The sequence below is a fragment of the Calypte anna genome, chromosome 26 (assembly GCF_003957555.1).
Source record: "Calypte anna isolate BGI_N300 chromosome 26, bCalAnn1_v1.p, whole genome shotgun sequence".
NCBI classification, from domain to species: domain Eukaryota; kingdom Metazoa; phylum Chordata; class Aves; order Apodiformes; family Trochilidae; genus Calypte; species Calypte anna.
In genome coordinates, this window is record NC_044271.1 from 5,668,609 (window position 1) to 5,689,146 (window position 20,538).

The window sequence follows — 20,538 nt, forward strand, 5'->3', positions numbered from 1 at the left end:
CCCAAGATGGCCGCCGCAAGGGGTACGTCGCGCCCTTCCCAAGATGGCGCCCGGCGCTCCCCTCTTCACCGAGCGGCTTCCGGCGGGGCCTGGTGTCAGCGCCGCGGCCATGGCGGAGCTGACAGACGCAGAGCTCCGGAAGGAGCTGATCGCTCTCGGTTACCGGCCGGGCCCCATCACCGCCACCACCCGCAAGGTTTACATCAAGAAGTTGGGCTGCCTGCGGGCCGAAGTGGCGGCGGCCAAACGCACGGGCCGAGGGGCACCACCCAGCCCGGCCCGCCCCGCCGCCAGGCCGCGGCAGGCCTCACCCTCCCGGCAGCGCTCCGGCTTCAACCTCGGGGCCGCCCGCGACAGTGAGGAAGAGGAGGAGGATGAGGAGGAGGATGAGGAGGAAGGGGGGAAATCCGCGTCCCGCTGGGGGACGTCGGGGAAGCGTGATGGGATGTCCTGGGGGGACTCTCGGGGATCCCCCCCGGGCCGGGGTGGAGGGTTTGGGGTCAGGGCTGAGGGAGGGCTGAGCCGGGACAGCTACGGGGGGCTGAGCCGCTCGGTGCAGTGGGGGACGAGTGTAGAGAGGGGTGGGGGGGATGGGTTGGGGCCATCCCTGGGTGGGCTTGGGGGGCAGAACTCCCCCTCCCAGTGGGACACGTCCATAGAGAGATGCGGGGGGTTCGGGGCTGGGGTGGGGTCGTCCCTGGATGGGCTCAGGGAGCTGAGTTCCCCCTCCCAATGGGGTGCGGAGAGAAGCGGGGGGTTTGTGGCTGGGCTGAAGCCATCCCTGGATAGGGGTGGGGGGCTGAGCCCCACGGGTGCAGAGAGAAGCAGGGGGCTTAGCACTGGGCTGGGGTCCTCCCTGGATGGGATTCGGGGGTCGAGCTCCACATCCCAGTGGTACACAGCAGAGAGAAGTGAGGAGCTCGGGTCCCAGCCATCCCTGGATGGGTTTCGGGGTTCAGGCTCCTCATTGCAGTGGGGCACATCGACAGAGAGAAGTGGGGGGCTCAGCAGTGGGTTGAGGCCATCCCTGGACAGGTTTCGGGGCTCGGATTCCACGTCCCAATGGAGCAGATCCACAGAGAGAAGTGGGGGGCTCGGTGTCAGGGCTGGGTCAGGGGCATCTCTGGATGGGGTTGAGGGATTGAGCTCCACATCTTCCTGGGGTGCTTCCCTGGGCAGAAGTGGGGGGCTCAGCTCCAAATCCAGTGATGAGAGGGAGGGTCTGAGGTCCAGGAGCCTCTGGGGTGCATCGGGAGGAGGAGTTGGGGGGCAGAGCTCCCGCTCTCAGTGGGAGACGGGAGGGCATAGGAAGGGGCTCTCCTCTAACAGCTCCTGGAGAGGGGAAAATGAGGTGACCCACTGGGGCAGCTCTGGGAGTTTGAGTCACCAGTTTGGGAGAGGGAAAGAGGATTTGGGTTCCAGTGGTAAGAAGGAGGCAGGGGGCTGGGCACGGGGGTTTCTCCGGCGCTTCCCCTGGAGGGCTACGAGCGATGCAGGGTTGGCTTCAGGGAGCCAGTGGCAAGCAGGACAGGGAGTGACCTCCCGCCCTCACTTGTTACGGTCAGCCCCAAAGCAGCAGGTGGAAGGGAAAGGCAAAGGTCTGGAGTTCTACCTCTCCAAGTTCCTTTGCCTGGCCAGTGTTGTGTTGCTGCTGATTTTTCTGGGCATCCTCGTGGTGAAGATGATCGGGTCGGACTGGCTGGACAGAAGAGAGGAGAGCTGTATGTGGACTGCTTTAAGCTTGGGTTTTTCAGCTTTCTTCTTCACCTTTCCCCTCTGCTTTCCCTTTGTTATTTCCATCATTCCCATGGCTGTCATCTGACATCTCTGCCTCTCTCCCTGTTCCCATCTCCCCTTGGCCATGGGAAAGCTCGTTAGGAAAGTGGGTGCTTTTTCCCAAATGAGTTTGGCCTTCAGCTCTTCAAAGCTTTATGGAGAATGAGATTCCTGTGAGGCCAAGGATGATTTTATCTTGCCTCTTGTCTAACATAATGTCTGGGTGATTGACCATGGTGTGTTTTTAATGTTTCCTTCCACAAAGTGCAGCCCTTGGTGGCCTTTCCCCTGGCCACGTGGGAAGGACAGTGCTTGGTTTGGTCATTTGGCCCTTTCAAGTGTGGCAGAACTTGAGTGAGAAATGAAAAAGGGCTTTCCCATCACTCACCTTTAAAAACAAAGTTCCCCAGATAGAGCAGATGGAATTATTGTCATTTCATGGCTTTGGAGCTTGTAGAAGAGGGGGCTTGGGGTGTGCTGGGGGAGCTGGGAGCCCTGGGACACAGCAGAATGTGTCTGTAGGTGTTTGTGTGCTTTGCATGGGTTGGGGGGGCTGCTTCCTGCTGCCTCAAAGTCAGAAGCAAATTGTCCAATGTCAGGGAATTGCTAATTCACCCTTTACAACTTAGATATTTTGAAAGCAGTGGTGTTTGGAAGCAACTAATCTTGCAGCACAGCTGCAAATTCCTTAACTTCTCAGGCAGTTAAGATTCCTGCTCTGTGATTCTCCAGCATGGCAGATGGGTGGTTAGTGTATATCCAATTGCCTGGAGCTGTTAAACCAGAGGCCATAATCTGCAGAGCTAACAGCTCTGACTCTAATAAATCCTCTGCTTTTGCCTTGAGGAGGCTTGATTTAAATCCCTGTTATCACTGGGATATTTCAGGTGACCAAGGCATGCAGTGAATGGCATTACCAGAGTGTAAAAGCTGAGTGCAGAGCAGTGGTGATGAAGGAGCATGAAACAGCAATTTAAACAGGAGCTTTTAAAACATTCAGACCCATTTTCACTTTCCAGCTGAACAGGGTTCAGCACTTGCTCTCTTTTTTATTTGATTTGCTTTCAGCACTGCCTACCAAAGCAGCACTTTGCATGTGTGCTGTTTGCATAGCAAGGTGCTGCACGGAGTGGGATTAAGGAGAGCAGAATCAGCCTTTTAAAGCAGTGCTTTCTTTTAAAAATATAATTACTTCCTTGATCAAAGCTCTTGTTTTACAGCCAGCTAACTCACCCTCCCCTTCTCTCCTAGTTAATCTCTTGCCTGTGGATTGTGACAAAAGAAAGGATGATGTAAGCATAAATTTCTTTTTCTTCAAGTCTGGTGGATGGGGGATTCTCACAGAAGAGTGATTATTCTAGGTGGCTTCCACCAGTATCACTATCACTGCAAAATTATTACTTCTGTGGTTTTACAGAAAGAATGTCATTTGATGAGTTGGAATTAATGGGCCAGATTAAATTGGGGCTGTACATGAGACTCCATAAGATCAAAATTTAAATTCCTAATTATGTGAATCAATTTCTTTAATAGTTGTAACAGAAACCATCTCAGTTTCCAATAAAACTTGTGTTCAGCTTTAACAATTCCAGATTTAAGCCAACTAATTCCCTGAATTCCACCCTGAAGTATTTGTAGAGCCTTGTTTCTTCTGTTGTAATGTATCAGAAGGAAAGAAATTTTTGGCTTGGGTCCAGAGTTGGTCTCTTGTGATGTTCTGGAGCCAAAGAATCCACCTGTGGTGGGTCAGAGAGGATGCCTGGTGGTGCAGTCTGAGTTGGTGGCAGTTCCAGGGGGTGTCCTAGCTCACTTTTGACTCAGAAACTGTAGATTTTGGCTGCAGAAGTGTTTAATTTGAACCAGTGATGCATGACGGCCCCAAACCCCAGTGCTGGTGTTTTGCTTTGGTATTGTTGTGTTGCTCCTGGTTTGCTCATGTTTGTTACCTGTTTCTGACTTGCAGTTCTGCCAAGCAAAGCAGAAGGATGTAGTAATGGACATGCTGCATGAGTTGTATAACTACTTGTCTGTACAAGCTGGTAAGTTCCAATTTTCATTATAAAACTCTTAGGAGCATTCAGCAAACTGCCTCTGCCAGCTGTCTGGGCATTTTTAACCTCTCTTTGAAGAGGGAGGTTTATAGAAGAGTCAGTTCCACTTGAAGAGTAATAGTCATGTAATAGAAAAATGGAAAAAGATGTGTTTATTTTTATTCTGGATAGGGCTCAGCTAATGCACTCACAGTTCTGTGCTCTTGTGGAGTGGTCCTTATTGGCACTTGATGTCTTGGGAGTTGGGAGGTAGAAATATTCAGTTTTATGGTTTCTTTTCTAGCAGCATCTTGAAATTGGCTCAGGACACTCAGAGCCAGTTCATGTAAGCTGCTGTGTTCTTAGAAATGATGTTGAAGCAGCTGAAGAAATTGGCAGCTTTCTGCTGAAATGTGGGAGCTGGGGATGGGAGAACCTCTCTTTTCTCTCAGCACAGAGTAAGAGAGTTTTCTCTTAGCTGAGCTGAGCACAGTAGTTCAGCCAGTCTCTAGCAGCAAATCTGGTTCCATAACTGGTGTTTTGTGCTGGAGAAGGCTGCTAGAAATTCAGTGGCAGGAGTAAAAGGTTTTTCAGCAAGCTGTGGAATAATGTCACTCAGGAATGAGTCCTGAAGTCCCATTTCAAGAAGGCTCAAGCCTTCAGGAACTTCACTTTCAAATCCCTTCAATTTCTAAATCTTTTCAGATCAAACTTGGGCAGAATTTCCACCAGTTTTACCCTGCCTCTCAGTACACCTGTCTAGTCCACTTTGTGAAACAAGATTTAGAAGCTTTAAAAGATTCTTTACCAGCATTCCCTGTAGGAGGGAGAGCTGTGGTTTAGGAAGCATTTGGAATGCTGATCATGAGCTCCAGCACTGCAGTCTTTGATACCTGATGGAAGGTGTTGGGTCAGAGGGGTGGTTATGTACAATGCAAGGGGGAGAAGGGGTGTTATTTTCCCCCCTCATTCTCTGCTGGGTGGCCTGAGGTTTCCTGGCCCTTATCCAACCTGGATGAAGTGGGTGACCATTTTATTAACAATCAGAACCTTATCAGCCTAGAGTAGATCTTTTCCCTGTAATCATTTTGCCTGGAGCTGGTTTTAAAAGGCAGCAGTTCCAGATAGTACAGTGTATGTTTCTGAACCATTTGAAGGCTTTTTTTTCCCCCCAGACATTATTTCTATTTGACTTTTTCTTTTTTTTAACCAGGTAATTTTGAATGTGGAAACCCTGAGAATCTAAAAAGCAAATGCATTTGGGTTAGTGAAGCAAAGGATCACGTGGTGGTGAGTAGGCTGTGAACAGCTATTGTGATAACAGTGCTTAGACTCTTATAAGGCAATAAATAATAGATACTAAAGCAATTCACCATCTGTTTTCCTTCCTCATCCTGTTTTGATTCTTTGCCATAGCTTCCCCTTTGGCCAGTCCTGTTCTCAGCAGTTCTTTGGAAAATAATCTTCTCCTACATCTCTGATTCAGCCCCTGTAAATCTAAGTTAATGGTTTGTTGTTTCACCATGGTCATCAGTCTTCTGAAACCAGAAATTTCCCTGGATTGAGGGCTGGGCAGAGAAGGATTTTTCTATACCCCAAAGTGTCAGAAGACAGACTGCTTGGATAGAACATTCCATTTTTTTCATGGTAAACTGTCAGTAAGATTATGTTGTATTTAGTGGTTAGTCCTAACAGTCTGGGGTAGTGTTATTTTACAGAGTGCTTCATGCATCATCTACCATAGTCAGAAGACTTTGTTCCAGATAAACCTTCAGATTTAGCTTCCATTCCTCCAGCTTCCAGAGTTATGGTTGGAATTAACCTGGGGACAGACTGTGCAGAATGAATTCTCCCACTGCTGTCAGGAAATAATGTTATTTAGTATTTTAAGTGAACGGAGCACTAATCTTCTTATGGATTCTTTTAAACAGAATATAACTGGAAGTTCTCCACAGCAGTTTGAAGCTGCCCTGCTCTGGATACTAAACAGCAACAAGGATTTGGGAATCAAGTAAGTGAAAGCTCCCTGTGTCCAAGTTCTGTTTCTTGGTGTTGGCAGATGGATAATTTAACATCACAGAATCCTAGAATTGGCTGGGTTGGAAGGGAGCTCAGAGCTCATCAAGTCCAACCCTTGATCCACTCCCCCCGTGGTTCCCAGCCCATGGCACTCAGTGCCACATCCAGGCTCTTTGGAAAGATCTCCAGACACGGAGAATCCACTACTTCCCTGGGCAGCCCATTCCAATGCCTGATCACCCTCTCCAGAAAGAAATTCTTTCTCATCTCCAACCTAAACCTCCCCTGGCACAACTTGAGACCCTGCCCTCTTGTCTTGCTGAGAGTTGCCTGGGAAAAGAGCCCAACCCCCCCTGGCTCCAACCTCCTTTCAGGGAGTTGCAGAGAGTGATGAGGTCTCCCCTGAGCCTCCTCTTCTCCAGCCTCAACACCCCCAGCTCCCTCAGCCCTTCCTCACAGGAATTCTGCTGGATCCCTTCACAGCCTCCTTGCTCTTCTCTGGACCTGCTCCAGCACCTCAGTCTCCTTCCTGAGGGGCTGAGGGGCCCAGAACTGGACACAGGACTCAAGCTGTGGCCTCACCAGAGCTGAGCACAGGGGCAGAATCCCTTCCCTGGACCTGCTGGCCACGCTGTTCCTGAGCCAGCCCAGGATGCCATTGGCCTTCTTGGCCACCTGGGCACACTGCTGGCTCATGTTCAGCTTCCTGGCAATCCAGACTCCAAGGTCCCTTTCTTCCTGGCTGCTCTCCAACCACTCTGTCCCCAGCCTGTCCCTCGTTAGATTTCAGAAGATAACCTGGGATTGGCTTTGGCAGTGCTTGCTGGGCAAGCTTCCAGATGAAAAGTGCAGCCCTGCAGCCAAAATTGGCAACTGAGCTCAGCCCCTGGGTAGCCTGTTCCCCAGCCTTGGCACGGGAGGGGACATTGCGTTCACGGGACGCAGTGTCTGGCAGGTGGGGCAGAATTCTGAGGTCAGGGCTGCTCTCTGCCCCTCAGCAGTTGGGTTGTGCTGCTTGCAGGGTTTAAAAGTGGTGGTCCTGGGTTTCTGCCCATGGCCCTGTGACTGCAGCTTGCTGCTTCATCTTGCCCATGCAGAAGTTTTTCCCAAGATAACTTTGTTTTGGTAGTGTCTCTGTAGACAAAGCTGCAGTGTTGTGTATCTGCATCCTTTAAGAAAGGATCCAAAGGATTTATTGGACAACAGAGCACTCTCTTCAGTAGGTAACATCACCCATGCTTTGGGATCCTTTGGAGCAAGTCCCAGTGAGGAGGAGAGGAAAATGGATTGGAGAATGGTGTCTTCTCTTGAGTGTCAGTTGCCTTGCTGGCAGAACACAAAGTACATGTTCAAATGAATGATATGGTGGTGGTCACTCATTGGTGGGGACTTTTCTCTTGGGTTTCTCTGCTGGGAGTCTCTTCAGCACGTGAGAAATAGCAGAAATACCATATTTTTTAGGTAAAAAAATACATCATTCAGGCCATAACCTAAGTGTAAGGCTGTTATCCAAAGTCCTCAGACATCATTAACTTCTTCTGGGAAACGTGGGCTGCCTCCAGTCTGTCTTAACTCTGAATTCTTACATTTGTTTGCATTTTAACATTTTAAATGTACCTCTGATTAAATGAGCAGCAGCAGTAGTGACACTGCAGTTGGTGGGCCTGGCTTGTAGGAATTCCCAGAGCTCGATTTTTCTCTGGGGAAAAAAAAAAAAAAAAGAAAGAATCTTGCAGTTGCTGCTGTGATCTAAGGCTCAGACAACGTCTGCTGCTTTGATTGCTGGTGTGTGGCAAATTCCCAGGACAGGACATCATTTCCTTAGTGGCAGGTTTGGATTTGTAGGTGGGTTGGGATCCAGAATTTTCAGCTTCGTGTTTTCAGACACTGTGGGGAGCCACGTGATAAAATAAGCTCCTTTTTTTTTAATTTTTTTTTTTTTTTGATTTTCATAATTAACAGCTCTGCCTGCTGCTCACTGGATGGATCCACGGGCTTGATGTCTGTGTGGGGTGCAGAATGTGTGTTCAGCATGCTTAAAGAAAAACCTTGCAGGTGGCATTTCTTGCAGACACTCCCTGAGATGGTTTTGCTAGGTGCTAGTCTGAGAGGCAGAACTGGAAATGAGCTTTGTGCTGGGTGATTCTGCTGCATATTTTCAGTGTTTTCAGGGAATTTGGATTGTAAATAAGACAAAGAGGACTGGGAAACAACTGTGTGTCTCCAGCTACTGTAGAATCCAGTATACAAATACAAGCTGTCAGCAGTTTGTGAGCTGTGCCCTAGTAGAGTGAGAAAATGCCTTTGTTAATAGGTTATTCATAGCAAACCCAGAATGAATTAAGAGCTCAAAAGCAAAAATGAAAGCTCTTTAGCCCCAATTGCTCTGAATCTGATGGCTCTCACTTGATGCCTGATGACTTTGACTCTTCTAATAAGGAAACCACATGAGTGTGGAGCTGTAGATAAAGCAGTGAATGAAAAGCAGCTGGGGAAGCACAGTGGGTGTGTGGCAGGGGGGTTGCAGGAGGATGTGTTCAGGATTTGGCCTCTGATGCTTTCCCAGGGTGTGTCTGTTCTCTGCAGCTACAGCTGATGTGTTGCCACTTCTTGAGCCCAGCTGTTTCTGTTTCTTTTCCTCTGTACAGAGGAAAACAGCACAACCTCCACGGACATTCACAACCTCCCTGCACAATTGCTGATGACTCAGTAAACATTTCCATTTCTCTGTGCTGGGAGGTGGGAATCCAATTTAAAGTTTAATCTTCTGCACGCTGAGAGGTGCTGTCAGAGAATCTGCAGAGGGAGTCTTCAGTTTACCAGTGGGAGTTCCAGCTCTGCTGCCTTTTCTAAAGCCATATCCATTCCTTGCTAAGCAGTCAGTTCCAAAACGTTCTGGAAAGAGGAGCTGCAAGGATTTTGGTTTATTTTCTCCGTGCTGTACAGATGGAGTTACTGCATCTGCAGTCTGTTTGTTCTCCCTGTCTTGATTAAAGACTGCAGCTGGAGTGTCTGCTCTCTTCAGTGACAAATTTCTGCCTCTTCCCATCAGGTTGAAAGGCAGAGACCTCTTGGAATCAGTTACCAAAGTGGAGGAAGTGTTCTGTCTGGAATCAGCCCATCCTCAGATGGGGCTGGGCTGCCGTTTCCGTCGGGCAGTGGTCACTGCCATTATGAACCTGTTCCTCTTTTTCTGGAGTAAGTCACTGCTGTTAGGAATCATCAGCTGCTCCCCTTGGTAGCTGTATTGCCAATGCATGCCTTCTCCCAGCTGTAGGAAATTAGTAACAGAGGTGAAATAAATCTGCTGATGAGTTAATTTCTAATTAACCTTTGTTCTGGTAGCAGAGAGAGACCTGTGGACCTGCTCTTGTGCTTCAAGTGCTTAACACTTTATATCAGCAAGATGATGAGCTCTCTGGGTATTCCTCAAGTACTCATTGCTATGGTCTGCAAAATAAGGATATTAACCTACCTAAAAGGCTTTTCCTCTTTTCCTCTTTTCCTCTTTTCCTCTTTTCCTCTTTTCCTCTTTTCCTCCTCTCCTCCTCTCCTCTCCTCCTCTCCTCTCCTCCTCTCCTCCTCTCCTCCTCTCCTCCTCTCCTCCTCTCCTCCTCTCCTCCTCTCCTCCTCTCCTCCTCTCCTCCTCTCCTCCTCTCCTCCTCTCCTCCTCTCCTCCTCTCCTCCTCTCCTCCTCTCCTCCTCTCCTCCTCTCCTCCTCTCCTCCTCTCCTCTCCTCCTCTCCTCCTCTCCTCCTCTCCTCTTCTTTTTTTCCCCTTCTCCCCCTTCTCCCCCTTCTCCCCCTTCTCCCCCTTCTCCCCCTTCTCCCCCTTCTCCCCCTTCTCCCCTTCTCCCCCTTCTCCCCCTTCTCCCCCTTCTCCCCCTTCTCCCCCTTCTCCCCCTTCTCCCCCTTCTCCCCCTCTTTTCCTTTCTGTCTTTCCTCTCTCTCTTTCCTTTCACTAAGCCACAAAGTCTTGCAGGCTTTTTAATAATGACTTGTAGCACTTCAGTGTTAGAGGTTTTATTGGAACAGTCTGTCATGCCCCAGCTGAGACAGAGGTCTTCCTGAGTGAGGTGATAACAAGAGATGAGCAGTGACTGGAAGAGTTTATAATCCAGCCAGGGGAGGTGGGGGTGAGAGGGGACAGTGCTGTTTATTGTGGGGACTGAGATACTAAAGTTAGCTCATGTTAGAACGGGGGCATTTGTCAGTGCTAAACCTTTAGGATAGATCTCCAGAATTTGGGGCTGGTGTTGGAGCTGCAGGCTTTATTTCCTTATCAAGCAGCTATCTGCAGAGCAGTGGAGCTTGACAGGCTTCCTAAGTGCTTATTGTGGGGGAGGCCTCTAGCAAAGAAATAGCTTTGGGAGATGAGTTGAAGACCTGTGGCTGTGCTGAGGCTTCTGGTGTGTGTGGGGGGGGAAAAAAATCTCCCCGATGAGGCTTTCTGACCACCTCTTCCCATGTGCACTCACACTCTGCTGCTGGTGCTGTCAGGACTGAGGGTTTTGAGGCTTCACTGCTGAACAAAATGGATTTCTTGGGTTCAATTCCAAGTAGGCCTGGGTAGCAGGGTGTAAGAGCTGTCTCTAGGGAGAGGCAGCAGCAGAAATAAAACTGCTAGCATCCAGCAAGTACACGAGTGTAAGTTATTGAAGTCTGTTTGGTTTTTATCCTTCTAGGTCTGATAACTCTCTGGGGGATCCTGCTCCTCCTCAGGTATCGCTGGCGGAAGATGGAGGAAGAGGAACAAGCCATGTATGACATGGTGAAGAAGATCATAGGTAGAAACCAGGAGCTGTGTGAATGCAAATAGCCTTGATCTTCTCTCTGCAGTGTTGCAGTCTCTCACTCTTTTCTCCTCCTGCCCTCCAGCTGTTGTCCAGGACCACTACAAGGAATGGGAAAGGAATTTGGAGCGTTATCCCTATGTTGGCATTTTCCACGTCCGGGACAGCCTCATCCCTCCCCAGAGCAGGTGAGATGATTCTCCTGCACTCAGGAGGGCTCAGTGGAGCAGCTCAGCTAAAAACTGCAGCTCTGGGGCAGCAGACCACGAGCAGCCAGTTGATGGGAAGCTGGAATGCAAGAAAAGTCTGAGTGGCCTTTCAGTTCCTAAAGGATTTTGACATAACTCAGCCTGTGTCTTAACCTGCTGCAGATTAATGTGACACTCCTGGGGTGCAGTCACACAGGTGTATTGGTTTTGGTCCATCAAACAGTAATTGGATCTTGGTTTGCTTGGACATGGAGCATCTGATTTTATTTGTGGAGGATGCTCTCCTCTTTCTCAGCTGTTGTAGTTTATTCTCCAGACAGGTGCTGTGCTTTTCAGGACAAAGCTTCTCATGAGCTGACTGGAATACTGGGAGGTTCTTCTGAAGAGGGGGGGTGTGTTGCTGCCTGGGAAGTCACCAGTTTGAGCTGAAAGGGAAGATGTAGTGGGATGGATGATTCCTGGGCTTTTATGGAAAGGAGTTTGGTCAAGATAGCTCCATGGGTGGTGGGTCCAAGGGGCTGCAGACTGGTTCTCAGTGGTTTATGTGCCACTTGCTCCATCTCTGCAGGAATATTTCTTGTGTTTTGTTTAAATGGAGCTACTTTGTTCTCCTGACAGCACAGAAAAGCACACTCCATGTGCTGCAAGCCTTAAATGTTCTCATCATCAGTCATGATGCCACCAGCAGGAAAAGGACTGACTTCAGCTCTTCTGAACCAATCTGCTGCTTGTGTGGTGCCCAGAATTACAGGACATAGATTCAGAACTGGGGTGAACTCCAGTTTGTCCTCCCTGATCTGAGATTTCTCTGCATGCAGGAAGGATGAGGGCAGTTTGCACTCTCTCTTTGTAATGCAAATTGAGCTCGAAATTCAAGGCAGTCGTTAAGAACAAGTACTGACACAGGGTCTCATCTTCCCTCCGTCCCAGACAGGACTTCTGTTTCTATGTCCTGGCCTGAAATCATCACCTCTAAACCAGAATTCTGGCTTCATCTCCTGGGAGATGGGAAGGGAAAGCAGCCAACTGGAGCGTGGTCAGCAGGCAGGATTGCTGCAAGCAGGGAAGAAGGAGGAGGATATGATTCTGATTGCTTTTTTTTTTTTTTTTCTCACAGAAAAAAAATGAAACGAGTCTGGGAGAGAGCTGTGGACTTTCTGGCTTCAAACGAGTCCCGGATTCAGACAGAATCCCACAGAGTAGCAGGAGAGGATATGTTGGTGTGGAGATGGACTCAGCCTTCTTACGTCTCGGATTCGGAGCACTGAAGAGGAGCAGAAGTGGAGCAAGTGTTGCTGTGGACCCTCTGGAAGGGGAGAGTCCCTTCTCTGGTGGTGGGAAAGAGCAGGTCATGGTCCTGATCTCCTAGGGTTGGGGATTGCACTTCTCTGTTTGCTCTTCTTTCTAAAAAACTTTCTACACAAAAATTCAGGGCAATAATGTTGGCTTGGAAAGAAGATGGGCTTGAGCTTGGTGGGAAGCTAGGGCTGCACCAAAGTTAGCCTTCCAGCAGATACCTGGCTTCCATAGGCATGCAAACCTGGAACAACTTTTTAAATAGAGAAAAAAGAAAAAGCACACCTAATATTGAGGGACACAGGAGCTCTCTGACAATGGTTTGGTGTGGAAAATTTGACCTCAATTCTGCAAAAGCCAACTGGTGGCAGCGACCATCAGGGAATGTGTTTAAAGGTGATTAACATTTCCCATGGAAACATTAGGGTGGCAGTTAAGATACATATTTTTTTTTTGGTTAGAATTTGTTTTTATTAGTGTAAAGACAGCAATGAAAGCACTTGGTGCTTCCTGCAGAGGAAGATGTTTGTGGCAGCTTCACCCTTTCAAAATGGGGGAATTGGGGGGGAAAAGCCAGGAGCAGGCAAGTCCCAGAGGGAGGGCAGTCTGAGGTGCCTTGGTGGTTTGGGCTGAGTTGGGTGGGATGGAGGAGTGGTTATGATGCTGTTACATTTTTATAAGTCTGCTGTCTGTGTGCTTTCTGATTTCTGGGGGAGGGTGGGGGGAGGTTTTGGGTGGAAAACAAAAGCTATAGGAAGCTTCCCAAAGCGCTTTCCTGTGGCTCCAGCCAAAGGGACTGCGTCAGGGGGTAGTAAAGTAAAGAGCAGCTTTGGAAAGGCTTTTAGGGCTGAATGTACATGTTTATCCTGGGCAGCTGCAATGTTTGTGCTGTGTGTGGCAGAGCAGAGATGTTCCATGTGTGGAGGGCTCACGTCCCACGTTCCTGCAGCCTCCCCACAGCTCCAAGGAGCAGTGATCCTCTGGTCACGCTGCGGGCGTCCTGTTTTGTAGCTGTAATAATTTGCTTCCTTCAGTTCTTTTTTCTGTCCAGCAAATGAATGTTTGTTTCAAAGAAAATAGCACCAATGTGTGGCAGTTTAGGCTAGGCAGAGATACTGCTAATCTACTCTTCCCAGGGTTGTAGAACAACCATCCAGCTCTCTACTGAGGCAGCAGGGACCAAATCCCTTTCTGGCACAGACAGGTGAAACCTGCAGAGAGGAACCAGCCTTGATTTGAACCCGTGGAACCCAGGGATGTTGTTCTCCTCAGTGTCACAGCACAGTGTGAGTGCTGGCATCCATTTCTGCCCCTGGATGCTCCCAGAGCTTCCTCTCCAGGTGCTGGCTTGGCTTAGGACTGCTGCCCAAGCCCTGCTCCAGCTTGGGTGATGCCACCTACCAGGTGGGTTCCCTGTGCCACTCCCTGTTTGCCTCCTGGTCTCAAGCCTGCACTTCTCCACCCCATTGCTGGCTTTGGGGTTGTTTTTTTTTCCACCTACACACTCCACAGGCTGCAGAGACTCCTCCTGTAGCTCCTGCTGTGGTCATCAACCAAAAGGAGTAGAGAGGGTGGGTTTTTCTAGGAACAAAACACAGGGAGCTCTTTCCCATGAAATGGGGAATATCCTGCTTGGGGTTGCCTCTGACCCCATAGTTTCTGTTTGGTTGCAAAGGTTGGGTGTTTGAACAGAAGAGGAGACTTAACAGCTGTCTTCAAGACAATGAGCAGTTTCTTCCATTGTTAGTAAAATAGAGGATAAAGTGAAGGCAGCCTTGGTTCTTCTAAAATGCTGTAACAAGATCATCACTGCTGCTGTACAAGTCTCCTGCAAACACCAGTGCCTACACTCTTAAACCTTTTTAAAAATACTTGTTTGGGGGCTGGGTTAGCTTTTTTTTTTAAACAGCCCATATCCAAAAGTGAAGAGTCAGGCATTGCAGTCATCTTTTTTGTATTAAACTTGTTTTTGTAGAATAAATTTCACTGGCTTGGTGCTGTTTATATGTTCAACTTAGCTCTGTAAACCAATATATAAAATAAATTTATTACAAATAATCTGTTACCTTCCTTTTTATTGAGAACTCACAGGTTGTTCCCAAAGCTTTTACTCAGGCAGATCAAACAGATCTGGCTCCAGGGGAGCTCTTGGTTTCTAAGAATAAGAGGGAAGATGACATGGGAATTGCATGGCAGCTTGATGAGACCATGTGGATCCCTGTGACTCTCTGATCTTGGTGCTGGAGCCAAGTGTTTGATTGGGAATGAAGTCTGTGGTTTGGGGAGAGTTGGCATTGAGCAGAGGTGTGTGAGGAGCAGTCAGGTTGTTTCTCTGAATTTTGCAGAGATTGACTGACATCTCGGAGGGCTCTGAAGCTGGCAGGATGAGTTGAGTGGGTTGATCAGTGTTCCTGGGGCCTGGAATAAAGCAGTTTATTTAAAGCAAGGAATGGGGTGGTGCAATAACTCTGGAAACTGAGGGTGCCTCAAGTTTAATGTGTTCTGTCCATGTTCTCTGGAAGGCAGAACCCTCACGCACGGGGTGGCTGAGGTCAACAACTGCTGCAGAAAACCTTGAGTCTGCTCCAAGCTGCTGGTCCCATGTGTGGTGGCATCCTCAGGCTGTGGTGAGCTCCCCTGTCCTTTGGGACATGATGTGAAGTTCTAGGTGAGTGGAAAGGAAAGAATGGATGTCATGGATGGCCCTTCCTGCCTTCCCAGGCTGCTGCTTGTCACAGGATGCAGCACTTCCCTCCTTGTGTCCCCAGGGCTTGGTGTGCTGGAAGCAAGGAGGGATATTTGTGTCAAGGAGAAAGGCAAAAAGTCAAGTCTTGGAGGGTGATAAATAGAGATTATATTATAGATATATAATAAATAAATAGAGGCTGGTAAAGCCATTCCCTCCCCTTTCTGTCAGAAAGGCAAATCTGTGCCAACAAGGAATCAAAAATAAAATTTGCCCTTTATCTTCTCCTTTCCTGCTTCCATTTAAAGCCTCTCCCATGAAATGTTTTGTCTCTTGCTGGCACAACACCTGACGAGCTCCTCAAGGTTTTGGAGGTTGCCTGGTGAGTAGGTGACAAATAAGCACATTTTGCTGGCAACTCTGGGGGGTCTTTTAGGGTCCATTTCCCTGAGTGCTTTCAATCCATCTCCCAACTTGCTAAATCCAAACGTGCTGCCTGGAGCTTCAGCTTCTTCCAGGTCTCCTGAGCAGTCCCTGACTCATCCTGGTGTAAATGCTGAGGATGTGCCTGGCTCAGGTATTTGGGTCTGGTGACAAAATGTTTCATGGGTCTCCCAGTAAAGGTCTGGATGACAAAGGGGAAGATTCCCCCCCCTGCCCAGGAGGAGATGGTGGTGGGAGTTGGTTGCCCCCTGTGGGACAAGCTATGGGAACAAAAAAAGGAAAGCAAGTCAAAACCTCTCCTCTGAACCTCCATTCCTCTTCAGCTGCTTTTCCCCAGGCCAGGTTGCTAAGTTACAGCTGAAATATATTCAAGGTTAGGAAAGAATCTCCAGGTTGGTGGAATTACAGGTGCCAGAGGATGTTTGCTTTCAACCAAGCTGCCATGAGGTTTTGTGTCATAGTTCTCCTCCTGTGTCCTTTCATTTCTTATCATGAAAGAGTTCTCATGCCATGCTGGCTTCTGCTTGCTCTGTACAAATTCTATGGATAATTCCTCTGGAGCCAGCAGGTTTCCCAGGATCCCAGCTCTGTTCAAAGCAGAGGGAATAGCTGAGTTCTTCCTCCCCCTGCCCTGTTTCTTACAACTTGCAATCCCTCCACTGCCATTGCTACCATTCCCCTTCCCACTTTTATTTGTGAAGTATTTGCTGGGAATAAATCCCCCTATCTCCAGGCATATCAAGGACATGGGGGTCATCAAGAGCAGTCAGCATGGTTTTATCAAGGGTAAATCATGTTTGATTAACCTCATAGCCTTCTATGAGGAAATTACTAGGTGGATAGATGATGGTAGAGCGGTAGATGTGGTTTATCTTGATTTCAGTAAAGCATTTGACACCGTCTCTCACAGCATCCTTGTAGATAAGTTGACCAAGTACGGGTTTGGTGATCAGGCAGTGAGGTGGATCAGGAACTGGTTGAAAGGAAGGAGTCAGAGAGTTGTAGTCAATGGGGCAGAATCTGGTTGGAGGTGTGTGACTAGTGGAGTCCCTCAGGGGTCGGTACTGGGACCGGTGTTGTTCAATATCTTCATCAACGACTTGGATGAGGGTATAGAATGTACCCTCAGCAAGTTTGCTGATGACACTAAGCTGGGAGGAGTGGCTGACACACCAGAAGGCTGTGCTGCCATTCAGAGAGACTTAGACAGGCTGGAGAGTTGGGCAGAGAGAAACATGATGAAATTCAACAAGGGGAAGTGTAGAGTTTTGCATTTGGGGAAGAACAACACGATGGCCCAGTATAGGTTGGGGGCTGACCTGCTGGAGAGCAGTGTAGGTGAAAGAGACCTGGGGGTCCTGGTAGACAAGAGGATGACCATGAGCCAGCAATGTGCCCTTGTGGCCAAGAAGGCCAATGGCATCCTGGGGTGCATTAGAAAGGGGGTGGTTAGTAGGTCAAGAGAGGTTCTCCTCCCCCTCTATTCTGCATTGGTGAGGCCGCACCTGGAGTATTGTGTCCAGTTCTGGGCCCCTCAGTTCAAGAAGGACAGGGAAGTGCTTGAAAGAGTCCAGCGCAGAGCTACTAAGATGATTAAGGGAGTGGAACATCTCCCTTATGAGGAAAGGCTGAGGGAGCTGGGTCTCTTTAGTTTGGAGAAAAGGAGACTGAGGGGTGACCTCATCAATGCTTTCAACTATGTAAGGGGTGAGTGTCAGGGAGATGGAGTTAGGCTCTTCTCAGTGGTGACCAGTGATAGGACAAGGGGTAATGGGTGTAAATTGGAGCACAGGAGGTTCAAGTTGAATATTCGAAAAAATGTTTTTCCTGTAAGGGTGACAGAGCCCTGGAACAGGCTGCCCAGGGGGGTCGTGGAGTCTCCTTCACTGGAGACATTCAAAACCCGCCTGGACACGTTCCTATGAGAAGTGCTCTAGGTGGCCCTGCTCTGGCAGGGGGGGTTGGACTAGATGATCTTTCGAGGTCCCTTCCAACCCCAAGGATTCTGTGATTCTATGATTCTATGATTCTCTGGGCTGATAAAGCCATTCCCTCCCCTTTTCTGTCAGAAAGGCAAATCTGTACCAACAAGGAATCAAAAATAAAATCTGCCCTTTTATCTTCTCATTTCCTGCTTCCATTTAAAGCCTCTCCCATGAAATGTTTTGTCTCTTGCTGACACGACACCTGATGAGCTCCCTTATTTATGGGGTACAGGGCCAGGGCTCCAGGCCAGTTCTGGAAGGATCAATGTCAACCAAGCAGCAGCATGACCCATGGGTGCTGTCCCAACCCCCTCCCAGTGCCTGCCTTGGAGTTGCCACCAGGATTTCATTCATCCTCTGAAAAAAAGGACCCCAGGGAAGTGTTTGCCAAAGGGTTTTATGCAGATTAAGAATTTGGGACAGATTCTGGCTCTCTCCCAACTCTATGAAAGGAAGGTGAAGCAAGAAGGGGTTGGTTTTTTGGTTTTTTTTCAAGTAACAAGTGATGGGACAAGAGGAATTGGCCTCAAGTTGTGCCAGGAGAGGTTTTAATTGGATATTAGGAAGAATTTCAACACAATTTAATTGGATATTAGGAAGAATTTCTTCACCAAAGGGTTGTCAGGACTCAGGGCAATGATGGAGTGACTGGAAGGGTTTCAAACTCTGGAGTTGTGGTGCCATGAGGCAGTGGTGGTCCTGGCAGTGCTGGGTTGATGTTTGAACTCCTAAAGGTTTTTTCCCAAGCAAAATGAGGATTCTACAGCAGATATGGGGGGGATGTGGGTCCTGTCCCCACCTCCCCACCCTCCAGCCCAGGGACCAGACCTCAAAGCAGCCCCTTATTTTTGGGGGGGACACTCTGTAGGCTGCTGAGGTCTGATGTGGGGTCTGTGGGTGTCTTTGGATTGTCCCCTGAGTTCCAGGAGACCCCTGTGGGGGGTGGAAGTTTTGTTTGCCTTCAGGTTTGTCTCTTCCAGGCTCTCCAGGACACCTTCCCTGTCCCATTGCTTCCCTTCTCCCAGCTCCTGGCAACTCCTTGGGGACACAATCTGGGGTGGCAGGAGGACCCCAGAGCCTCTGATGCTCTCCCAAATGATGGAGGGAGGGAACCACCAGCCCTGGGTCACCTGCTGGGGGGTCCCATTCAGGTTCCAAAACAGCTCCTGGCATCCAAACAGCAAGAGAAAAATAAACCCATGGGGTGGGTGCTGAGGAGCTGCTGGCCCTGGGTCCCTTCCCTGCGTGGCCTCGAGCAGATTTTGTTGGGTTTCTTCAGTGCCCGTGGGGTTTCTGACTCCCACAGTTTTTCTTCCAGTTGGGAATCATGGAATCATTTGCTCAAGCTGGAAAAGACCAAGTCCAGCCTCGTCCTAACCCTGTTACCCTATTCCTGATGACCCCAAATGCAGCCCTGTGATGCAGGGAGGGAAAGATGATTGCAGAGGATGAGACCCAGGGGTGCTGGGGACCAGGCAGCCCCAGCTCATTCAAGACTTGGTCCCCTCCACTTTTATTCCCAAGTCCCTGCCAGGCTGGGAGAGATTTGGAGTCAGGAGCCAGGCTGCAGGTTTGCTCAGGTAACAATAGCTTAGTGCCTGTAATTACCTCCTAATTAGCATCGTTTTAATGAGGCAGGGTTGCTCTCCCCCTTGGAGCATTCTGCTTTTTGCAAGAGGCTGAGTAATTGCTCCAGGGATCAGGACAGGGATCCTGCTCCCAGGCTCAGGAATTCTCCCTCTGTTTCTTTGAAAGGAGCAATAACTGCAGAGGACACATCTCCTGATCCACCTGCCATAAAAATGAGATGGCTTCAGTTAACACCTGCAGTAAAAAGCCATTTGACACCCAGCAGGAGCAGCCTCTGCAGAGAAGGAAGGTGCTGCAGCAGCCCAGCACCCTTCCTGGGCAATCCTGGGTGCTGGGTCCTACCTCTCCCTGACCCCCCCAAAGGGGCTCTGGCCCCTTCCAACCACCTCAGGTCTGTTCAGATTTGAAGTCAGAGGTGGTTGGGGGTTGCACAGAGCCTGGGTTCCTTTTTTTTTGTTGGCTTTTGGAGCAGTGGGAAGGGCAGGATGAGGGCTCTGGTGACCTCCTGCTTACCTGTGCCACCCTCCTGCTGGGTGTGGGGAGGGGATGCCCATGGCCCCACTGCTCCTTCCACCCATGGCTGTCCCCTCTAAGGACCCCAAAACCCCCCAGGGACACACTGTAGAGGATGAGTTCTCCCAAGGACCCCCCCAGCAATGAGGTTTGAGGACAAACTGTAGCTCAGCACTTTGTGATCAGGGGTGTGACAAGGAGAGGGACAGGAGGAGAGGGACAGGTCCCTGCTCCCCACAGCCCCCCAGCTGCAAATGTCACCCCAGCCCTGTGCCTCTGACTCCCATCCTGTCCCCTCCCCTGCTGCTCCAGGGCCCCCGTGGTCTAGGTGATGCTCAGTAGAGCATCCTCCATCCCTCCACCCCTCCATTTATCCCTCCATCCCTCCATCCCTCCCTCCATCCATCCATCCATCCATCCATCCATTTATCCCTCCCTCCTTCCCTCCATCCATCCATCCCTCCATCCCTCCATCCTTCCATCCCTCCATCCATCCATCCATCCATCCATCCATCCATCCATCCATCATCCATCCATCCATCCCTCCATCTATCCATCCATCCATTTATCCCTCCCTCCTTCCCTCCCTCCATCCATCCCTCCATCCATCCCTCCCTCCCTCCATCCATCCCTCCATCCCTCCCTCCTTCCCTCCATCCACCCCTCCATCCATCCATCCATCCATCCATCCATCCCTCCATCCCTCCATCCCTTCTCCCATGGCTGGGATGGCTCCCAGGTTTCCCCCCATGGCTGGAAGGTGTCCAGGTGCCTTCAGGGGAATTCACCCCCTGGATTTTTTGGACACTTTTATTGCATTTTGCTGAGATTGATCACTGGGTTCTGAGGATGCTGGGGAGGGATGCCCCGGAGTCAGCCCTGCAGTGTGCCCAGCTCAGTTTTCTTCCTCCAAAACCAAGCTGTAAACAACAAAAAAAACCCTTTTCTGAACTAAAATACCAGCACGAAGCAAAGCCAGGGCTCAGGAGTCAGGGTCTTTGTCTCATCCTTGGTTTTAATCTTGTTCTGTGCCCCCAGCCATCACTTTGATCCCTTTGGCCTTCGTGTGGCTGTTTCCTCCCCTCCACTTGGGAACAGTTTCTGCACCTATAAATAAATCCTTAGCTCAACACCAAAGTTTTCCTCCCAACCTCCCACTTTTTTTGCTGCAAAACCCTCCCAGCTCCTTCCCCATCACA

General features: G+C 49.5%; 1 protein-coding gene across 2 annotated transcripts; it reads left to right on the top strand.

The window, feature by feature from the left end:
• Positions 1–97: 97 nt before the first annotated feature.
• LEMD2 (LEM domain containing 2) lies at positions 98–14,179 on the top strand. Of its 2 annotated transcripts, XM_030465523.1 has the most exons (9): positions 98–1,721; positions 3,028–3,068; positions 3,740–3,815; positions 5,020–5,096; positions 5,738–5,817; positions 8,878–9,023; positions 10,509–10,610; positions 10,702–10,804; positions 11,943–14,179. In XM_030465523.1, exons 1-9 carry the CDS (start codon positions 110–112, stop codon positions 12,091–12,093), a joined length of 2,388 nt encoding a protein of 795 aa, XP_030321383.1. In that variant the 5' UTR covers positions 98–109; the 3' UTR covers positions 12,094–14,179. The 2 variants fall into 2 exon arrangements, with proteins under 2 accessions (XP_030321383.1, XP_030321384.1); XM_030465524.1 differs by lacking the exons at positions 8,878–9,023; positions 11,943–14,179 and having other exon boundaries at positions 10,702–10,792.
• Positions 14,180–20,538: the final 6,359 nt, after the last annotated feature.